The sequence below is a fragment of the Amphiura filiformis genome, chromosome 8, assembly GCF_039555335.1.
Source record: "Amphiura filiformis chromosome 8, Afil_fr2py, whole genome shotgun sequence".
NCBI classification, from domain to species: domain Eukaryota; kingdom Metazoa; phylum Echinodermata; class Ophiuroidea; order Amphilepidida; family Amphiuridae; genus Amphiura; species Amphiura filiformis.
This window is the reverse complement of record NC_092635.1, coordinates 29,334,135-29,354,698: the sequence shown is the minus strand read 5'-3', so window position 1 is coordinate 29,354,698 and position 20,564 is coordinate 29,334,135. Positions and strand designations below refer to the sequence as shown.

Sequence of the window (20,564 nt, the reverse complement as noted above, 5' to 3'; positions counted from 1 at the left end):
AGCCATAGCCTCATGCTATGCACTCTCAATTTGGACGTTGTGATCGGAGGGAACTGGGTCTAGTGAAGTGATTAGTAAAGATAAAAAGATCAACCACTTATGCTTATTTTTGCAATTTAATAACCATAACATTTACAAGAAAGTACGATCTATTAGTTGAAAAAATTTTAAAAAGAAAGGGGAAAAAAGCCTTGAGGTCTTGATAATTAGTGAGCCAACCTTGTGCCCATCCATGTATTATGACTAATTCAACCTACTGACAATGAATACAATAGAAATAGTGAAATATATATCTAAGAATCAAAAACTTGTGGAAAACAATTGAAACTATTGTGTAAGGTGGCTTTGGTATTGTTTACGTGGATTGCATTGTCATTGTTAAATCAAGAGTGCTGAGGTGAATATATTGCATTTGTGACAGGTCAGTCTGGGGCCATTCCAGTTGCTGAAGGTGGAATCGGGGGGGGGGTGTTACTTGGATTATTTTTCGACGGGGATGTGCGGCTCGAGCTTCCGAACCCTTACCCATTTCCAAGGGTAATTTTACCGAAAATAGAGACCCATATCTAAGGATTTTCTAAAAATTAGGACCCATATATCTGAGGTTTTTCAGGAAATAAGGACCCATATCTAAGGATATGAGCTTGAAAATAGTAAAAGCAACATATTTTGCACACATAGCACAGAACATTTAAAAAGGAGACCCATGTGTAAGGATTTTTTTCTTCAAAACATAGACCCATGTCTAAGGATTTTTCATGGAAAACCTACCCATTGGAGCGGCACATCCTCGTATGCCTATACTATGTGAGTACCCCTCCCGGGGGTGGAATATCCTCCTATTTTATTGTGTACCATATTATCTGTAATAAATTTCGAAGGGGGGGGGGGGCGTTTGCGTTTATCAAAAGTAGTTTTCAGTGATTAAAGCATAAAAATCGGGGTGATTCACTTCCGGTTTGTTCCGGGTTCAAATCCATTTCACAGTAAATACTATGAAATTTAAGAATTAAAACAATTATCGAATGCCGATATTAATAATGATGAGAGTCTTTACTCGCCATCCAGAAAGCCATAGCATCAAATTGCAAATCAAGGCAACTTTCTACTATCTAGTGACATCCATATGTAGAAACAACTGAAATGCTGATATCATTGCATATTCACTACTGATGTTTTATCTCTAGCAATTTTTCTGTCACTTAATGGCGACTGCTATGATATTGATTATTGGAAATTTCCCTTAAGACTTAAATTGAGTCTTTTATGAAACTTCTTGTATATCTTCAACACGAAAGGTCCAAATTTTCGTATGATGGTCAGTTTTTCCTCCTAGCTACATACACTTTAAGTAAGTACATATCATTAGATTGATAAAGTTTACTTCGAGGACTGTTAAATGTCAAAAATGTCAATTTTTAATAATTGTTCATAAAATTTGTAATTTTTATTATATCGCGAATTTCAAAAAAAAAAAAATTTGATATCAGAAGGATATTCCTCATATTAGAATGCAATTTAGTGTGCCTTGATTTATTTATTTATTTTTATTTATTTATTACACTTTATCACTGGCACAGAATTACAAAAAATATATAATATTGCACATAAGTTACATCAAAAATTACACAATATTATGAAAGGAACAATATGTGCTCTAAATCTCAGGTCCCACAAAAATACTATGCAAAGGTGGGTGACTGAGCCCTTAGCTTACCAACAAGGTAAAGAGTAGAAGAGTATACAATGTAAGAGTAGAAAAATACTATTCCGAACTCAAATGTGATGTTACTTTTCCCACTTTGTTAAACATGCTCTGGTACATTCTCAGTTTAACGGTTATTACTCTGATATTATTACATAGCCAGACTTCAATCTTGGGTCTATTTACTTAAAAAACTATCGCAAATACTTGAGTTGTCCGAACTGAACTAATGTCAATACTAATGTATTCACAAACCCTGTAAAGCAAACTACATGAGCAAACAATAGTTCTAGCTTCTGAGCATGAATTACTGTAATTAAAAGTTGCGCTCTCTGTGATCTTATGGAAACCAAGTATTAAACATACTCCTGAATGAATGAAAATGTGAGGGTCATTATTTAGACCCCTGTTTACAGGCAGAAAAGTCAATTTCAATTGCAACATCAAATCCAAATAATAAGGATCGGCATAAACTATTTTTTTAAACAGAGTGTTAATACCAGGCAGAGAATGTGATTGTTATGTACTTTAGTAAACTAACATACACTGCAGCAATGAGGGGCTGTAGTTTTGTCAAAGTCCAAGATTTTGAATAAACCGCAATTGGCCGTCATTTTATTATAACGATGGGAATATTAGTCAAACGCGTATACGATGTGCATAACACAGTACGTACATGGCGTGCAGGCAGTCTTGACATATCAAAAAGAACAGACACGACTCGCGTTCGAATGAGTGGCTCGCATTGGCGACACATGACATGTGCGCTGGTATCAAATAGCGATTTTCTTTGTATTGCTTCTTCTGTTTGGGCCCAAATTAAAAGAGGATATATCTGACAGTGAAAACTAACATTTTATACCAAAAAAATAAATTCTATTTCTTGTGGAAATATTATAAAATGTTATCATGCAAATCACTTGTAAAGTTAACCAAATGTAGAATCAATTGAATCATAGCCTACAATATTAGCAGATGCATTAATTATGAATAACTTTTTCCTTTTCAATAAATAGCACAATGAAAATCAATAAATATGCCCTGAGCACTGACATCATTATTAATATTTTTGACAAGAACGATGACAAAGATTAATAGGCAGTGTGAATTTCTTTTTATCTAAATAGGGCTAGGCTAAGAAATTGTAGAGGACACTTATGTATGTGGCCAAATTATTGGACATAAAAAGAAAAGCAATGTCAATGTGTTGATTAATAACCTAAATAGGTTAATAATATTTATTGATCATATTATTGCATACAATAAGGTCATTGATAAACTTTTTCTAGAATGTCTTGGAGAACAAGTAACAGTGTACTAAAGATGATGCAAACAGTGGGGCACATTTTTTGAGGGGATCCTTACCTGGAATTTGGTGCTTAAATCCATATTTTAAGTTTGAATTCTCTGTGCTGTCTGATTTAAAGGAATGTGAAGTGCTTTTTCTTACATCTTGAAATGATTTTGAAACAGTCTTTTCATAGCGGGTGCAATGAATTTTTGTAAACCAAAGACTGAAAGAAAGAGAAGGGCATTTTTAGCACATTTGGGACACCTTTTGTACATTAAAAACTATGCTAAAATGAGGCCAAGAAAAAGTGCAAAATCATTTAAAAATGCAAACTTTCTTGCTCATATTTTAAGTTTTTAAACTTGGGTTCCTTATAGACTGGTAGCCTATGTGTAAGTAAAGTGGGCCAATGATTTTTGGCATTTGGAAAGCAGGGAGTCGAGGGACTGACTTTTGGAATTTGCAGGAGAGCATTAAATAGCTCTTCTGGAGCTTTCAAGTAGAGCTGTTTAGAGCATTTACAATAGAATGTAAGGAGAGAAGGGTTAACTTAAAAAGGAGAGCTAAAATCACTCTCCTGTATCAGATTTAAGGAGAGCAGTAGAGAGCAATTGCTCTCGCTCTCCACAAAAGGCAGTCCATGGAAAAGGGAGGGCAAGAAGTTTTATGCAGCTGCTTTGATTTTACTTCAGAAGGCAAGTTTATGAATGCCCCAATGAATATCTCTGCCAAGAGAAACAAACTGGGGAAACAAACTAAATCAATGAAAACAAAACAAACCAAAACTATGGAAAGTGGTATCAAAATAGTCACTTTCTTTTTAAATTCATGTTGGTTTAGTAAGCAATAGGCTATTACATTTGAAAACCATGCCCCCACTGATGAAGATTTTGGAATTCCAACCAAATTCAACAGTTCAAATTATTCCAGATCATCCATATTGTCAACCATTAAGGGGGTACTACACCCCTGGCCAATTTTGTGCCTATTTTTGCATTTTTCTCAAAAATTATAGCGCATTGGTGACAAATAAGATATGTATATTATAGGGGCAAGGACTACAACTACTGCACTGGAAATTTTATTTTAGTTTTTATTGTATATAGTTGTGGAGTTACAGTCAAAAATGAGGGAAAACCAGTATTTGATCAATAAATCAAGAACTACTTGCCTTGAGTTGCTGAATTTTCAGTGCATTAGTTGTGGTCATTTCCCCTATAATAAACATATCTTACTTGTCACCAATGCATTATAATTTTTGAGAAAAATGCAAAAATAGGCACAAAATTGGCCAGGGGTGTAGTACCCCCTTAAGAGTGGAAAAGGTGTACGTGGATGACTTTTTGGAATTCCAAACCAAATTAACTAATTTCAGGTCAAATTATGCAAATTTCAACTGGATTGTAAAAAGCACACACCAATTTCAGCCAATTTTCAGCTGGAATTTTGTGATATTACTAGCCAGAATTTCCAGCTGGATAGACCATAAAAGCGGGCCATAAGGTGCAACCAGAATTGACAGGGTAGTGAAAACACAGGGGGTGTTTGGATTTTAAATGGAATAGCCCAGACTCTGCATAAGAATCACACTCCCATATTTACAATAATAAAGGATGTATTCATGGATAACATTAGTCTCACACTCACTCATATTATGTTTACGTGCTTGCTTTGTTGTGACAGTGGGAACGAAAACAGACAAAACAATCAAAATAATTATTGCATCTTAACTAAAGAGATGAACTGGAAACTGAATAAAGTAGAAAGTGTCATAAAATAAAATAAAATGACATGAATAAAGTAAATAAAATAATGATAACAATAAAAAGGAGGGTATTCAGGACTAAGTTATGGTATAAATGGCACGGAGGTGTTAAAACGTTATCACAATAAAAATCAAATAAAGAACTATATTACTTTGATCAGTATACAACTTGTTGAACTTAAATCATGCAGAAAATATCTTCAATTTTACTGCCAATAAAACCTTTTTCTCTAGCTGCTGCCGACTGTGAAACAATTTACCTATATCAGCATTTATACTGGCAACTCGTTACTTGGTTTCAAGAAATCTCTGAAATCATATCTGTTCCCACTGTAGTTAATTTGTTGTTCATGTTTCATTTTGTTTTGTGAGTGGGGGTGCACTTGTTGGCTGCTACATGTGTTGTTAGGAATAAATACCAGACTCATCTCAAGTGGCGGTCACTTCAAATCATCCATAGTCACATGGTTTAGGAATACAGAGAATATTCTTAAACCATGTGACTTGGGAATGATTTGAAGTGACCGCCACTTGAGATGAGTCTGGTATTTATTCCTAGCTATTGTGTAAAGAGACACAAGTAGCAACCACACTTTTTGCAGATTGTGAAAAAATGATGTAAACTTTACATCTTCAAGTTTGTTGCTATTAGACACATATATTACTATTATTCTTTGATATAGATTATGTCTACTCTTGCAAAAACAATTACTTCATCTTTACTCTCTGAAGGTCTCACAGAGAAACAAGTATTCTCTTTTCACTGAAAGTTGTTGATAGAACTAGATGGAATCACCACACCAGGGACAATTAAGATGAAGCTTCTCTCTAAAGTTTGTTCGGCTTATATAAGGCGGAAAAATAAAGACTCATAACACCGTGTATTGATATAGAATGGCGTGCACGCTATTGGGCGCAGTGCTTACGCTAGTTCTGCGTATTGGGTAATGCGTGACTGGCTAACGCTTACATTGTATGTGAATTTACACAAGCGTGAGTTGGGACTCGTGCAGTAACAAAAGCCGAATAATTTGCGCCTTATAATATAAGCCTAATAAACTTTAGTAGTATGGTCTTCATCAGGAATGGCAAGATGTCAATGCTGCAGATTTGCATCCAAAAGCTCGCATGTTGAAAATTTGAAAGAAAGAAGGGGAATACTTGGGCATGCCAAGATAGGCTTATATGGGTGGATTACAGGAACAGGGTAATAATTCTTATTTTGGGTTGGGACTAGTTTTTACACACACATTGCTTAAATAAAATCCCATATTTTGATGTTAAAATAAATTTCTCTTCTTTTTATCTTTCTTACTTGCAGAAGGACACCAAAGGCCATGTTCTCTTGGAAAGAGTCTACAGACATCTGAACCTGGTGGAAACGGATTACTTTGGTCTCAGGTACTTGGATTCATATAGCCAAACAGTAAGTTCTCCCATAACTATGCATGGTGTATGATAACAAACTCTGTGCGTAGTCTTCATCAAAGACTACTCGCGATCGAGGGAGCAGGGGATGCCTAACATGACGGAGTGGCGAACCGGCTACATTGAGCCATGAAGAGCCGAGTACCCACACTGTTTTCTTATTTCTGTGAGTGTGTGGTACCCAGTAGTCGCTCTCCCAATGGATAATATTGGTACATGCACTATGGACCACACTAGCCTCATCCCAATGGTATAGTTCAATAACCTCAATTACATAATCATAGTGCAAAATTTAACCTCAAGTTGCAGAGTATGAGTTTTTGTACCCAAATTTTCAAAGGTCATTCAATGAATGTACAAATGTATTGGGGTTTAAGAACTGTGCCCCTGATAGATGAACATGTTGTGGATCTAGTGATGGTCTGAAGCATGGCTGGAATACAAAGACATTTAACACTTCAATCTCAAAATCAATTCTAATTAATTACAAAGAGTTTGTCTGGCTTGATCATTTCACATGATTTCAAAGCACATACATCAGGGAGTGTAGACAGTAGCACTGTCAAAATAAAGTTAAAAAATCTGCGACATTGTTGAATATAATTCAAGTGAAATGAGGTGTAACACGCACTAATTATCGCAGAAATGAGGAATCAATAAAACCTTACTTTGGTTTGATTGTATAAATCAATTAGTCTCATGCATAAAGCTAATTAATAAGGGAAAGTTGGCCATTGTAAATAGATACAGAGTCAACACAACAAAATCTATACCCAGTTACACTGGTATATTATTAGAAAGGGTGGGGTCAAATGAAATCTGAAATTGAAGCTTCCACTCTGGTTTCACTTCACTTATACGTGGATCAAAAAAGTTATACAAGTAGTGTTAAAAGTGTGGATAAAAAAATATTTAAAAAGTGGTATTTTGTACCAATATTATTATTAGCATTTTTTATTCAAAAATCTCAATTCTCTACTCTTGTTCAGATGCAAATTTATTTGTCTAAAACTAATTGCCAAATAAGGCCAAGACATACTTGTATACCATTTTCTTCTTCTTTAGACGATCAATTTTCTCTATAGTCTAGGTCTGTTGTGGCCTATTTTGCTGTATTATTGGTACATATATACAAATTTAATTTGCTATTGTCTTTTATGTCTACATTATTTTATAAATTAATTTATTTCAATTTTGATTTATTACAATACTTGGGAAAGCTAAAAAACCCATAATTCTCTATAATTACATAAGTTTCTCTTCACATGAGCAACAACAATGCATGAAGAGTTTCTTAATGCCTTTTGCGTATAAATCCACTGTAAATCGTAACCTATGTATCAATTAATTTCACCACATGTTAATTGACAGGTTAACACCTCAAGTGGTAAATTTTGAATATTGTGTTGTTGAACTTATTCACTGATGAGTATGAGGTCAGAAATGTGTAAATTGGGATAACATTCTGTTGCATCCAGCCATGTAAAAGCTTGGGAACAATCTGAGACAGGAAACTCTTACCTATACATATAGTACTGATTAAAAGCTTATGAAATTTTATTTCATGTGATGTAAAGTGTGAAATTAGCTTATAGTTTTATGTATATTCACTGATTGATTTGTTGGTTTGGATTCAGAGAAGATATTTTATACTTCCCACAATGCATTTCTTCCTCGTACTGATTTGCTATTGATTGCAATCAGAGGATGTTTAAAGACATTCCCACAACCCAATGGGGTTTCTGACCTTGTATGTCTGGCTTTTGTACACATGTGGTATAGTTGATCATGCCTTGTATTGGAATTGTGTGCAAATATCTGGTGTTTTCATCCTATTATTTAACATTCATAACATCGAGACTTAGGAATAAAATTAATGCAGTGGGACAATATGAATGTTTCCTGTAAGAAAATCAAATATCAGTCCTAAGTCTCAACTATTAGCTTGTTGGCTGCAGTTTTAAAATTACCATTTTGTGTGTGTGGCAATGGGGACTTTGCCTTTAAAATTAGGTTATATTGATCAAATTTCCCAATCATAGTGCATTGTAGGAATGCCTTTAAGCCTCCTCTGGATTGCAATAGGTCGATAGTGACAAGAAATACCTCGGTTCACAGAGCTCATCCAGATCTTGCAATTGATATATATTTCTTGTCACTGTCGACCCATGTTGCATCATAGATCAGTTGCATTGAAAAGCAAAGAAGAAATGCATTGTGGGAAGTGTAAGATGTGCAATGGTTTGGATCAGTATATATATGATTATAAGAAAAATTATAAAACATGAAAAATCAATAAAATCACATCTTTACATTTTTTTCAAGTGATTGAGTACGGTATGCTAACATTTAATAACATACCCTTCATATGTGCATGTGATAAAAACCGAAAATGGCTTAATATGGGTAATATGCCGTCACTTTTTTGTGGGGGGGGGGGGTTGTATGTAGTGAAACTTGTCACACAATTGAATTGAGCATCATATTTGTCAACACTGATATTTTCTTCCTTTTGCTATTTGTTTCATATGAAAAATACATATTTATGCTATTTTAACAAGTGCTACTTTTTTTAGATTTGTCAGTTTGAGTTTGAGTTGATCATATTATATATCCTCTCTTTTATTTTATTTCAGCATTGGTTAGATGCCACAAAAGCAGTGAGCAAACAGATCAAAAGTAAGTGAAAGCCATTTAGCCCAATATCTAGTTCACAACCAGTTGCTCAGTTTGTTTGTTTGTTTGTATGAATGGTCGTTCTATTCAGAGACACACTTTGTTGTGCTTGTGACTTGTCAGCCTCAATGTCAAGCTATAGCATGCTGGCATTGCAAACAAAAGAAACAAGAAATTGAAGATGAAGAAAATGAAAAGAATTTAAGGCCACTCCCAACAAATCATGTGAACAATTTTACTGTTAGCCTTTGGGTTTGTTATAAAAATAGAGAATGGAAATCCAATCTCAACTGCCATAGAGGCTGAGTTGTCATACAACTGGATGAGGCAAGTTCTGAAATTTTGTCACTTGACTTACAAGTAGATGGAGAATTTAGTCAAAATACTTGGATGTATGTAAATGTATCGTATTCGTCCGAGTATAGTCCCACGTTCGAGTAAATTTTTTTTTTTTAAGTTATTTATTTTTTCGGTTTTGGAGTGTCCCTGGACCTAGACCTAATTGCTAGGATCATTCATGGTTGACCTAAAAAAAAATGCATTCAAATTCAATGCATTTTGAAATCATTAATAGAGTATGACATGAATACAAATTATAAATTTTCATATTAAAAACACAAAACAAAATTTTTTTTTAGGTCAACCATGAATGATCCTAGTACCGGTATTAAGGTTTAGGTCCAGGGACACTCCAAAACTGAAAAAATAAATAAAAAATGTTTTTTTGTTTGTTTTTGTTTTAAATTCAAATATAATCGGACGAATACAGTAATTTACAACACATCAAAGCTTGATGTTTAGGAGTTACCCGTATAAATCCATATTTTCATTTCTTCTGACCAACCACTATCTGCTGAGAACTGCTAAAGTGAAAAGTCAGTGGGGAGAGGGGGGTCAGTCAGTCAGACGATACGAGACTATGAGGTGGTCTTATATTTTCTGAATTCAAAGTTCTCAAAACAACTTGCATTTCTTTTTTACACAATTCAATTATTTTCTTTAATTAGAACATAGACCTTTCTTTTTTTTCATGGTCTATGATTAGAAGTAGTATCAAATCTTAATGTGCAAAGAGCATTAAAGTTGAAAGAAAATTAATAATGCATGACTTCTTGAAACATGATCGCATTAGCTAGGTCTTGATGAGCATTTCCTATTCTTTGATTTCATGTAGTAAAACAAATCTTGCTCTCTACACATGTAGGCATAATACCTAGAGCAACTGTTTTTTACAAGAATAAGGAATACTTCATATACCCTTAACCCTAATTGGAACTCTAACTCTAGTGATAGTAATCTCAAAACAAAATCTCTTCATTCTGAGTCCAATCCTTCTGCAAGTCCCATTGGTAATCCTTTTCCAAACCCTATTATTCTATACATTGGTTCGCTTCAAGATCGGTAGTGACGTCAATGCCTTTTCGCAGTTGTGCTGCAGACCGACCTTGTATTGTGCATGTACGCTTTGCGAGAATAACTACGCGTGCGCTTCGATACTGTGTCACTACCGAACTTGAGATGAACCAGGTTATAACCTAATCCAGTACCGTATCCCAAAGCTTGTGGTGGCATTTTTTTTATTTGTAAGCCATGCCCAAATTCCTCATTTTGTACCTGTAGAAAATATTGAAATTCAAATATTAACAAATGTAAATTAAAGATCATCCTAACATCTGACTCCCATTTTATTTCTCCTCAGATGGCCCGCCATTCACCCTGTACTTTGGCGTCAAGTTCTACACAGAAGACCCATGTAAGCTTCGAGAGGAAGTTACAAGGTACCAGTTCTTTCTACAGATCAAAATGGACATGTTGCAGGGTCGCTTGCCGTGTACCTTTGCCGTCGCAGCTGAACTATGTGCCTATGCAGTGCAATGTAAGTTGAACAAATGAATAGGTTGCAGGTTTATTTATTTAAAATTTTATATTTATTCAAAATATCATTTATTCAAAATATCATTGCAGGTGCAACACCGAATTGGTTTTAAATAAAAGGTTCAAATACATTTAAAAAATATATTCATTAAAAGTACTTAGTTTTTTTTAAGGCCAAAAACAAAAAAACTTTGTATCTGAAACATTTTGCAAAATAGGTATGCACTTTGCCTTTTTTTAAAAGTAAAATGTGACACAATCTGGTCTGTGGAGGCCAAAGGAGGTATTTTTGAAAACTTAGTTACTATAATTATTGGCTATTATATACTGGAAACACTAAAGGTCTAGTATACTTGGTTCTAAAGTTATGAAGTTTTGTGATGTCTATTTTCTTCACTCCATATTTTTGCCTTTATATCAATTTCAAATTTGCCGCCTTTGGCCTCCATGGACCAGGTCGTGTCATTGCAAAATGAGGGATTAAAAAAACCCTGCTTTTTCAGCCTCCCTTTTCCTTGCTTTTGGCTAATTGTCATTTCTTTTTTCATAACAAAAAATAGAAAGCCTGTAAAAAAGGCCCAGTGTGTAGGGCTGCTATGTACGGCTATACTATGTGCTAATATAATACTGTTAAGATTTGCTTAATGTCGCACATGAGCTCCATTGCCTTACGGAAAATTTCAGTTATGTCAGCGGAGCCCATTTGTGCCATTAGGAGAATCTTTACAGTACTGCAAATAGTCACACACCAGAGTTTACACCTTACTGATTGATTGATGTAATAAAGACTGAAATATTCTACTCTACATTAAAGATGTAATTGTCATTGATAAAGATCCTGCTAGGATCTAGGATTGAAAGCTCAGGCCAGTGGCGTAGCGTGGGTCATCACATGGGGGGGGGGGGGGCACCGACCATGATGGGGGGGGCACCAGGTCTGATTGGGGGGGCACAAGCGGTTTTTCGGCAATTTTCCAATGGGATTTTTTAAAATTTCAGATCGATTGGGGGCACATGCCCCCTGTGCCCCTAGCCACTGGCTCAGGCCCCTAAAAACTTTGAAATTGAGAGATATTGGAATATTGGTACATGTATCAGACATACAGCTGATGAAGGACGGAAAGGCTTTGGGCCTAGTGTGCTTCTGATGCTTCCTCCATTCCGTTCATGGACAACTAATGATGATGCTGATGACACATATTGAGATGATAGTAGCATGGCAGATGCTAAAAAACAACACCTGTATTATAATTGTCATCTTCTGACAATTTCATTCAAATAAGCTGTTTATATTGACAATAAAAAAGTAAAACAAACAAAAATTATTATTGAAATTTTGTCGCGGGAATTATCCAACCTTTTGAAGCAATAATCCATGCACAACCATGTGCAATGTTGCGCTTACCATACTGCAGCTGTGTTATATCATCTCATATTGTTCTTCGCGCAAAATTTTCAGTGTAGGACCCCCAAAATAGTCCAGGGACCAATGAAATGGGCTATTCCCTTTGACATCCACACTCCCAGTGTGGAAGATTTAGCTAAAGTATTCCACAGAGGGGGTATGGGTTTGAAAGTAGAATAGACAATTGGGTGACTTACATCTGAAATACTCACTCCAGTTGTGGAAGAAAGCCAATATGCCACATGGGGCTGGGGAGTAATAAGTCCTGGGTATAAGTTTCAAAATTATTAATACTATTACTAGCCAATTCCATTTGAAAAACATACACCCTCTGTGGAAGACTTTTCTTAAATCTGCAGGGTATGGCAGATTTAAAATTCAATAGCCCAACAGCAGGAAGTTTCTCAAATTTTACAAATGTATGCCACTGTTTTAATAATCATTGTGGTAGAGACCTACTACTAATAGTAGTACTATGGTTTTCCAGGCCTATATTACATTTGGATATGAGCCAACTGTTATTGTTTGCAAAGTAAATGGGGAAATAAAATTTGAGAATGTAATTTATTGAGGGTAAACATCCATTGTTCTGGATAACTTGACATACTTTTTTGCCTGAGCTGTATGTTCCAATTCATACCATAGGCATAACCACTTTCCAAAGCTGAGTTGAATGAACTTAGTCTGTGCTACAGACCCTGTACCTATATACACTATGGACCACAATGGCCTCATCCCAATGACATAGTTCAATAACCTCAGTTAAACAATCATAGTGCAAAATTTGACCTCAAGTTGTGGAGTATGAGTTTTTGTACCCAAATTTTCAAAGGTCATTCAATGAATGTATTGGGGTTAAAGAACTTGTTGTGGATCCTTGTGATAGGAGAGAAACTACTGGGTGCCACATGCTCACAGAAACCAGAGCGACTCGATGTCACAGCTTCACCGCTCTTTCGCAACATAGCCCTCCGTTCTCTTGTTCCCCATCATTCACGAGTCATGACTCAATGCTTTGCAGCTTCATGTTGCAGCCAGCAGCCTCACAGCTCATCTCCTTCATCGATCATGAGAAGTCTTTAACAAAGACTAAGTGAACTAATCATTAATAGTTGTATCTTGTATGAAAAGTTGGATCTGTAATTTGCCACATCAAGAAGATATGGCAACTTTAACTCGTTGAAGTGGAAAAAATGAAATTCAGGTGATAAATTTGAACCTGTAATTTACTACACGTATAACTCTAATAAAGTAAAATAGTTTTCGTGTTCACTAGATCAATTAAGAGAGATTTTCTGAGAAATACCGATGAAATGGGAAAAGGGCGGAAGATGGGGGTCAGCAAATTTCAACCATACTTTGGCAATTTAGTAAGTTTGGATAAGTGTTCACAGTAATCAGGTTTAAAAATCTGGTATACCCCTCCTAGGAAATATGGGACCCCCTAAAATATGCCCCTAACACACATTTCCCTAACTTGTAAAATACCGTTTTATACCATTTTTGAGCAATATTTTGGCGCCTAAGACGACCATTAATGAAATTAAATTTTTTGTGCACGAAATCTTTCATCCTTCATCTTCTTGAAAAAATATAAAACAATAAATATTTATATTGGGATGTTCCATTTATTTACAGGGGAGGGGGCCCATATTTCACATTTTACAAGTTTTGAAAAAAACTGAAATATCCCTCTACTTTGTGACGTCATTGTAAGAGTTCCCCAATCTTTTTCAAATTGTTCATTACAGGAGAGAAGCTCTGTACATAGGTTATTCATATGATGCAATAAAAATCATGGAGACTTCTTTACTTTTCAGAAAACACAAACATGTATTTCCCCAATATATGGCATTGGTATAATGATGCTGTATATTACACCAACATCAAATGTATGATCTTTTCACTGTATCAGTCCCTTACCTTGAGTCAATAGTCAGTTATTGCTTTGAAGAGGTGATCACCACATTTAAGAATACAAAACAAGTAACTGGGTGCTTCTCTTTTACAGCACATTGGTAAAATCGCCAGTAAATAATGATCCATGAACTCCCAAACGCAAGCATTTCCCTGACTTGTAAAATGCGGTTTTATACCATTTTGAACAATATTTTTGCACCTAAGACGAGCATTTATGAAAGTAAATTTTGTACACCAAATCTTTCATCCTTCGTTTTCTTAAAAAAGTATAAAACAACAAATATTTATATTGGGATATTCCATTTATTTACAGGGGAGGGCCATATTTCACATTTTACAACTTTTGAAAAAATAAGTGAAATATCCCTCTACTTTGTGACGTCATTGTAAGAGTTCCCCAATTTTTTCATATTGTTCATTACAGGAGAGAAGCTCTGTACATAGGTTATTTATATCATGCAATAAAAATTATGGAGACTTCTTTACTTTTCAGAAAACACAAACATATATTTTCCCCATAAACCGGTATGGCATTGGTATAATGATGCTGTATATTACACAAACATCAAACGTATGATCTTTTCACTGTTGATCAGTCCTTTATCTCGAGTCAGTTATCTTGAGTCAGTTATTGCTTTGATGAGTTGAGCACCACATTAAGAATACAAACCAAGTACATGGGTGCTTCTTTTTTTACAGCATATTGGTAAAATCACCAGTAAATAATGCTCCATGAACATATAGGCCTATATTTTAGCGTTATCACGATTATTATGATGATCACAAGCTCCTATTCTGACTTTTAATCATTTTACATGTACAGTCCAACCTCTCTTATCCGGACCTCTTTTATATGGATCTCTCTGTTATCCGGATGTGAAATTTTCACAGGGAAATATGTTTTTGATGATTTACCACAGGTAATTCTATGCTCTGAATGCTTAGAATGACATCTATGTTGTAAAAAGCACTCTAAAGCCATCTTTTATTGTCATTACAGCATGTTTAAAACAATCTTTTGTTGTCACCATTTCAGTACTTGCAGAATTACATGTAATTCACTTATCCGGATTTTTCACTTATCCGGACAATTGGTCCCATCATGGCCGGATAAGAGAGGTTGGACTGTATCAGCACTTTGGGTATAGGAACTAGGCCTACAAAGGGCCCATGACACAAAAGTACAAAATCCTATTAACCTTGGGGGGTAAATCATAATACTAGTAGTGGGCTTTAATTGGTCATGTCTTATTTGACTTAGGCCTATCTCAACATGAAATGAAAAAAATGGTCTGGGGTCCACAAAAAGGGTGGGCCTACCGAGCAAAAATCCATTTTGACCAAATTTACCCTTTTTTACTCTACACTTTGAACCATGCCCGTAAACCTCATATTATAGAAAAAAGCTAGACAACAGTTTAAAAATTACATAACAATATTGATATTAATGATGAAATAGAAAAATAACATACTGTTAAAAATGAAACATGTAGATAAATTGTTTGCTCTCTTTTTACATTTTATATTTTGGTTTATTCTATATTTTTGATATACAGTGTCAGCTATTACAAAAATAATAAAGAGAAGGCCGTTTCCAGGGCAACAACCATTTATACTCATTCAGTCATTTTAAGCTTAATTTCCCCGTAACATTTGGTAAATTTTCTTTTAAAATTTTCCAAAAAATTGCCCTTTGGATATAAATGGCTGTTGCCACGGAAACTGGAAACTGCTACAGGCGCAGGCATAATCTACTGCTCGATCCACTCGGAAGGTTCCATCCCCATAATCATCAAGATAAACCCCACTATGCCATCTTTTGTTGCCTCCTTATTCCAGATGACAGCAACAATATTTTTCTGTGACCTATGACCTCTTGAAATTCATAAGTAATTTGGGGAATTTTGGCCAAAAATTGACCCATTTTCATATTACTTGCATTACAAACGTTTGTAAATTATTACACTTTATGTTATTGATAATGATATACATGGATTCTTTAATTTTAGGCTACATATATTAGGAGAATTCAAAGAGAAGACAGTTTCCATGGCAACAGCCATTTATACTAATTTTTAATTCCCCAGTGAATTGAGCAAATGTCGGTAAATAAAACATGCTATTTTATTAATCACTCAAATGGATATGAAATTATTTAATACAAGAAAGGTAGACCTCTCCGAATTACTGCGAACGGAGCCAGTTTTGATAATAGTTTTGGTATCAAAATAGTTAGCGTCACTTTTCAACAGTTTCAATAAAAAATCTGATTCTGTAAAGATAGCCATGAAATTAAAGCTTAAGGGCTCGGATATAGGGATGTTTTTAATTATTTTTTGGGACCTTAGAACATATATGAATATTAAATAATGTAAAATATATATATTAAATTCGCGATATAATACACATTTTATAAAAATTTATACATTTTTTTAAAATTTAACAGTCCTCAAAGTAAAGTGTATAAATATGATGATATGTACTTAAGGTGGGACTACACCTCTTGATAAATTTGTGACTATTTTTGCATTTTTCTCAAAAACTAATAAAACACTGGTAACAAAAGTTATGTATATTATAGGGGCAAGGAATCCAGTTACTACACTGGAATTTCAGTGACTCAAGATAAGTAGTTATTGATTTATTGATCAAATATTGGTTTCCCTCATTTTTGACTGTAACTCCACAACTGTTTTCAGTGCAGTAGTTAGTACTCCTTGCCCCTATAATATACATATCTTACTTGTCACCAATGCGCTATAATTTATGATAAAAATGCAAAAATAGGCACAAAATTGGAGAAGGGTGTAGTACCACCTTAAGGCCGACAATCAATTGAAAATTTTGACCTTAATCTGATATAGATTTTTTTTCCCAAAACACCAAAGCAGGTTAGGTCTTTTTGGGAAAAATCCGAGCCCTTAAATGAAAATGTATTCTTTATTTAATACAACTAGAGAGGATGTAAAAATTGAAAAATATTGCCACGCATGGTAGAAAATGCCACTTAAAAATGTTGATTTTTATGCAATATGATGGAGAGAGAGAGGAGGGGAGAGAGAGAGGAGGAGGAAGAAGAGAGAGAGAGCACTCATAGGAACCTCAATACAAATCCCAAAATCAATTGAATGTCAACAGCATGATTGGTATTTCAAAAATTAAAAATCATAGATAGATAAGCATTTTTATGTTAATCATAATAACACCCCTACTTGATGAATGTATCATTCCAATATTACTATTGTCTTTGTTGTTCACTACATGTGATAGAAAATAATTGTAGGCTATATCTACCTTGGAAGAAAGAGATAATATTCATTTGAGGATGCATATAAGCATGATGCAATTTTAAATCAAAACAAAGGGAATTTTAGTACTAACACGGGTATTGACACCCAACAAATAATGGAATAGTCCTTTTTAAGCATTTCTACAGCAAAATTTAGGCCCCAAACTTATTAGGCAACAGTATTGTTGATGTTGTTTACTTCTAATATGCTCACTTTTTATCCAATTTCTTTTCAAACATGGAAAATCACCGAACATGAGTTTATAGCTTAGAAATATCGTGGTTGCATTTTCTGAAAAAGGGCATAAAATAAGATGTGCTCATTTTAAAACAGAAAAAGTCTCCATGATTTTTATTTGCTCAATTGTTTGGCCTATATTTACTTTATCCAACATATCAATAACTTTTACAAAAATATTGGGGAACTCTCACAATCATCTTGTAAACTTGGCTTCAAAATTGGGATTTTTAACATTTATAAAATTGCTGAAAAGGCCATTACACCCCTCTCTGAAAATGGAACAATCCAAACTTTTTCTAAAGAATTTGTAATTGCTCTGTCGAGACAAAATGAGCATAATTACTGTGAAGTATAAATAAATTGTCTGCAAATTGGTGTTATTACGTGGCTCTAGTCGAAAGTTTTTGTGTCTGAGAAGACAATCCCAGGGGTTCATTTTGAGGGGGGTCCAGTATCTCCCAGTGGGGGGTCCTCAAAATTTTTTAATACCTCCACTGTTAATACTCATGGACACATGTTTGATTGACAAAATATGAACAAAATTTGCTGACCCCCATCTTCCACCTACCATCTGAGTCTATCGGATAAACTCTCTTAATACAGTCCACTGCATCAAATATTATTTTGGTGACTGGTCACTGATCAGTTATGCAGGCCAGGACCAATTATTTTGACGGTCAAATAGATCTGACACAATTATAATGTGAGGATCTTTATACAAATGATTTCATGCAAAAGTCAATAAACACCATTTTCAAACTTTTTGCGTTAAGGCCATCAACATCTGCTATGATAATGCTAGCTTTTAATTGACACCTTATTTAAAAAAATCCAATGTAGGCCTATATTTTTGAAACTATTAGCATGTTTCTATTGAGTCCCCTGCATTTTACCGGTAAAACTGTTCACCCTCAAATAGCGGCGAAAGACGGATAACTGTCAGTTTCCATTGTGTTTGTTTACCGGTAAATACTCGACGAACAGCATCGATTGACAGCCTCAAAAGTTTGCCGGCGAAAGGTCGTGTACTGGGGTCAATCCTTGGGTCAATTGCAAAGCTTTATGGATTTTAGTATTGTAGTATTTTTGTAAATGTTTGGCTAAAAATGAGGTAGTAAACTCAAGAAAAGAAGACATAAATTTAAAAAAAATGTTTTTTTTCTATATAAAGTGTCGTCATTCATTCTTGTATCGCATTACGCCATTCACACCAGTATTTGTATGTGATTAGGCCTATGAATTTTTTCAAACGGAACGGTAAAACTAAACAAGCTCTTGACAGTGCAGAGGTGAATTTCACGATCAACAACTCAATTTCCGTTTTCTTCCCTGTATGCGCATTCTATCGGAACGGGGTGAGTTTTTATTGACGTTCGCCGGTAAGCCTCCCCGCTATTTTCCTTCCTCAAGAAGGAAAATGTTACCGGTAAACTCTTGTCGCTATTCGCCGGTAAATAGCGGGAAGGTCGGTTTCTATTGAGCAGAATTAATCCCTTACCGTCTCTTTACCGGTAAATGGTCCCAATAGAAACATGCCTTATGATCTAAAACAGTACATAATTATTTTCTTATTATGTTCTCTGTATATTTGATACGTTATATTTGCCTATATCTGAAATAGAGAACGTTTTTGCAGGTTTCAGGTTTTGCATCTGAATTCTTCTTCAAATATTTTGATACTGCATTGGACTACAGTTTACCAGCTTTCTTTTTTACAGCTACTTGTAGAATATATTTCACAGGGGGTAGCACTAGCCTCTTAAACCTTGGGGCTCAAGAAGGAGTCTGGTAACACTTTTTTCTATAAACATGAAAGTTACATTAAATAATAATTTTCGCTTGACAAGTTGACATAACTTATATTTTGTCCATCACATCCGAGGACTGCAGCAGATCTGAACATCTGATCCACTTTCAATGAGAAGTTACAATGTAATGGCCCAAGTGCTCAAAAGTGGTGGTCCTGGACTTCCAAACACAGGCTAGTGCCCGACCATGTTGTGCATGTAATGCAACTTGAATTCATTTATTGTGACACTGAATATTAGGATGTGAAGTTTTAGGAATTTGCTGGAGGAAATTATGATAACTAATTAAACTATGAGAAAGAGTATAGCATAGTGACCCGCATAGGAACCAAAATCACTTCTTGCTGTACAATGTATGTTGCATGGTGCAGAGGAGAATGTATGATCTGCAACATACATGAAATGGTGTTATTTATCTAATTGGAACTGGGGTAGGGATGTTTTCAAATTTTAAATTCAGGGTACATTCTTCTGTTAGCATTTTAGAATAAGTTTGCGTTTGAGAGTTAGATTAATGTTAGGTTTAGGGTGCTGGTTAGGGTGAGACTAGCCGCAATCTGGCCCTCAGAGACTTAATAGTGAGCAGCCGAGGCATCCTCTGTGGATAGTATACTATTATTAGCAACAGAGCTTGAAAGTAGTGCTAGGTGATACCTGAATTCAACAATAACACATCAATTTGGCAATTCAAGACCCTGAAATAGACAAATTATTTGTTAGACTTCAATCAAATTCAGATTTTGATAATATCCTCACAACATAGATGATATAAAGTTGCTTCTTCAAACTGCTACAACACGGGAGGTCTTGCATCATGGGTCACCAAATGAGCATGCATGTAGGGGCATGTTGTTCCTTGTCATGGATTGCTAACATCTTTTGAAGACATCAGAACTCACAATAAGCATCAACATAAAGCTGTTCCACACTATTGCAGAAAGTAGTGGTGTAATTTTCAAGATTATACCATTCGTTGATCATAATGAATAAACTGTTTTCTTCGTATACAGATAATGTTTTTAATGATACTGTTTTCTCTTCATTTGGTGAAATGAATCTTCTTGTAAATGCACCTCTGTTGTTCATTATCTGCTATTATGCCCAATTTAATTCAGGGTTTTGATAATAAACATTAAAATAACTGTATGATAATAAATTGAA

General features: G+C 34.9%; 1 protein-coding gene across 5 annotated transcripts in view; it reads left to right on the top strand.

The window, feature by feature from the left end:
- LOC140158918 (band 4.1-like protein 4) overlaps positions 1 to 20,564 on the top strand; it is a 90,132-nt gene that overhangs the window by 18,300 nt on the left and 51,268 nt on the right. For all 5 annotated transcript variants that reach the window (XM_072182189.1, XM_072182188.1, XM_072182190.1 and 2 more), the window contains exons 2-4: positions 6,083 to 6,187; positions 8,826 to 8,868; positions 10,565 to 10,741. In XM_072182189.1, the coding sequence (XP_072038290.1) occupies positions 6,083 to 6,187; positions 8,826 to 8,868; positions 10,565 to 10,741 (325 nt within the window). The remainder of the gene's footprint in view (positions 1 to 6,082; positions 6,188 to 8,825; positions 8,869 to 10,564; positions 10,742 to 20,564) is intronic.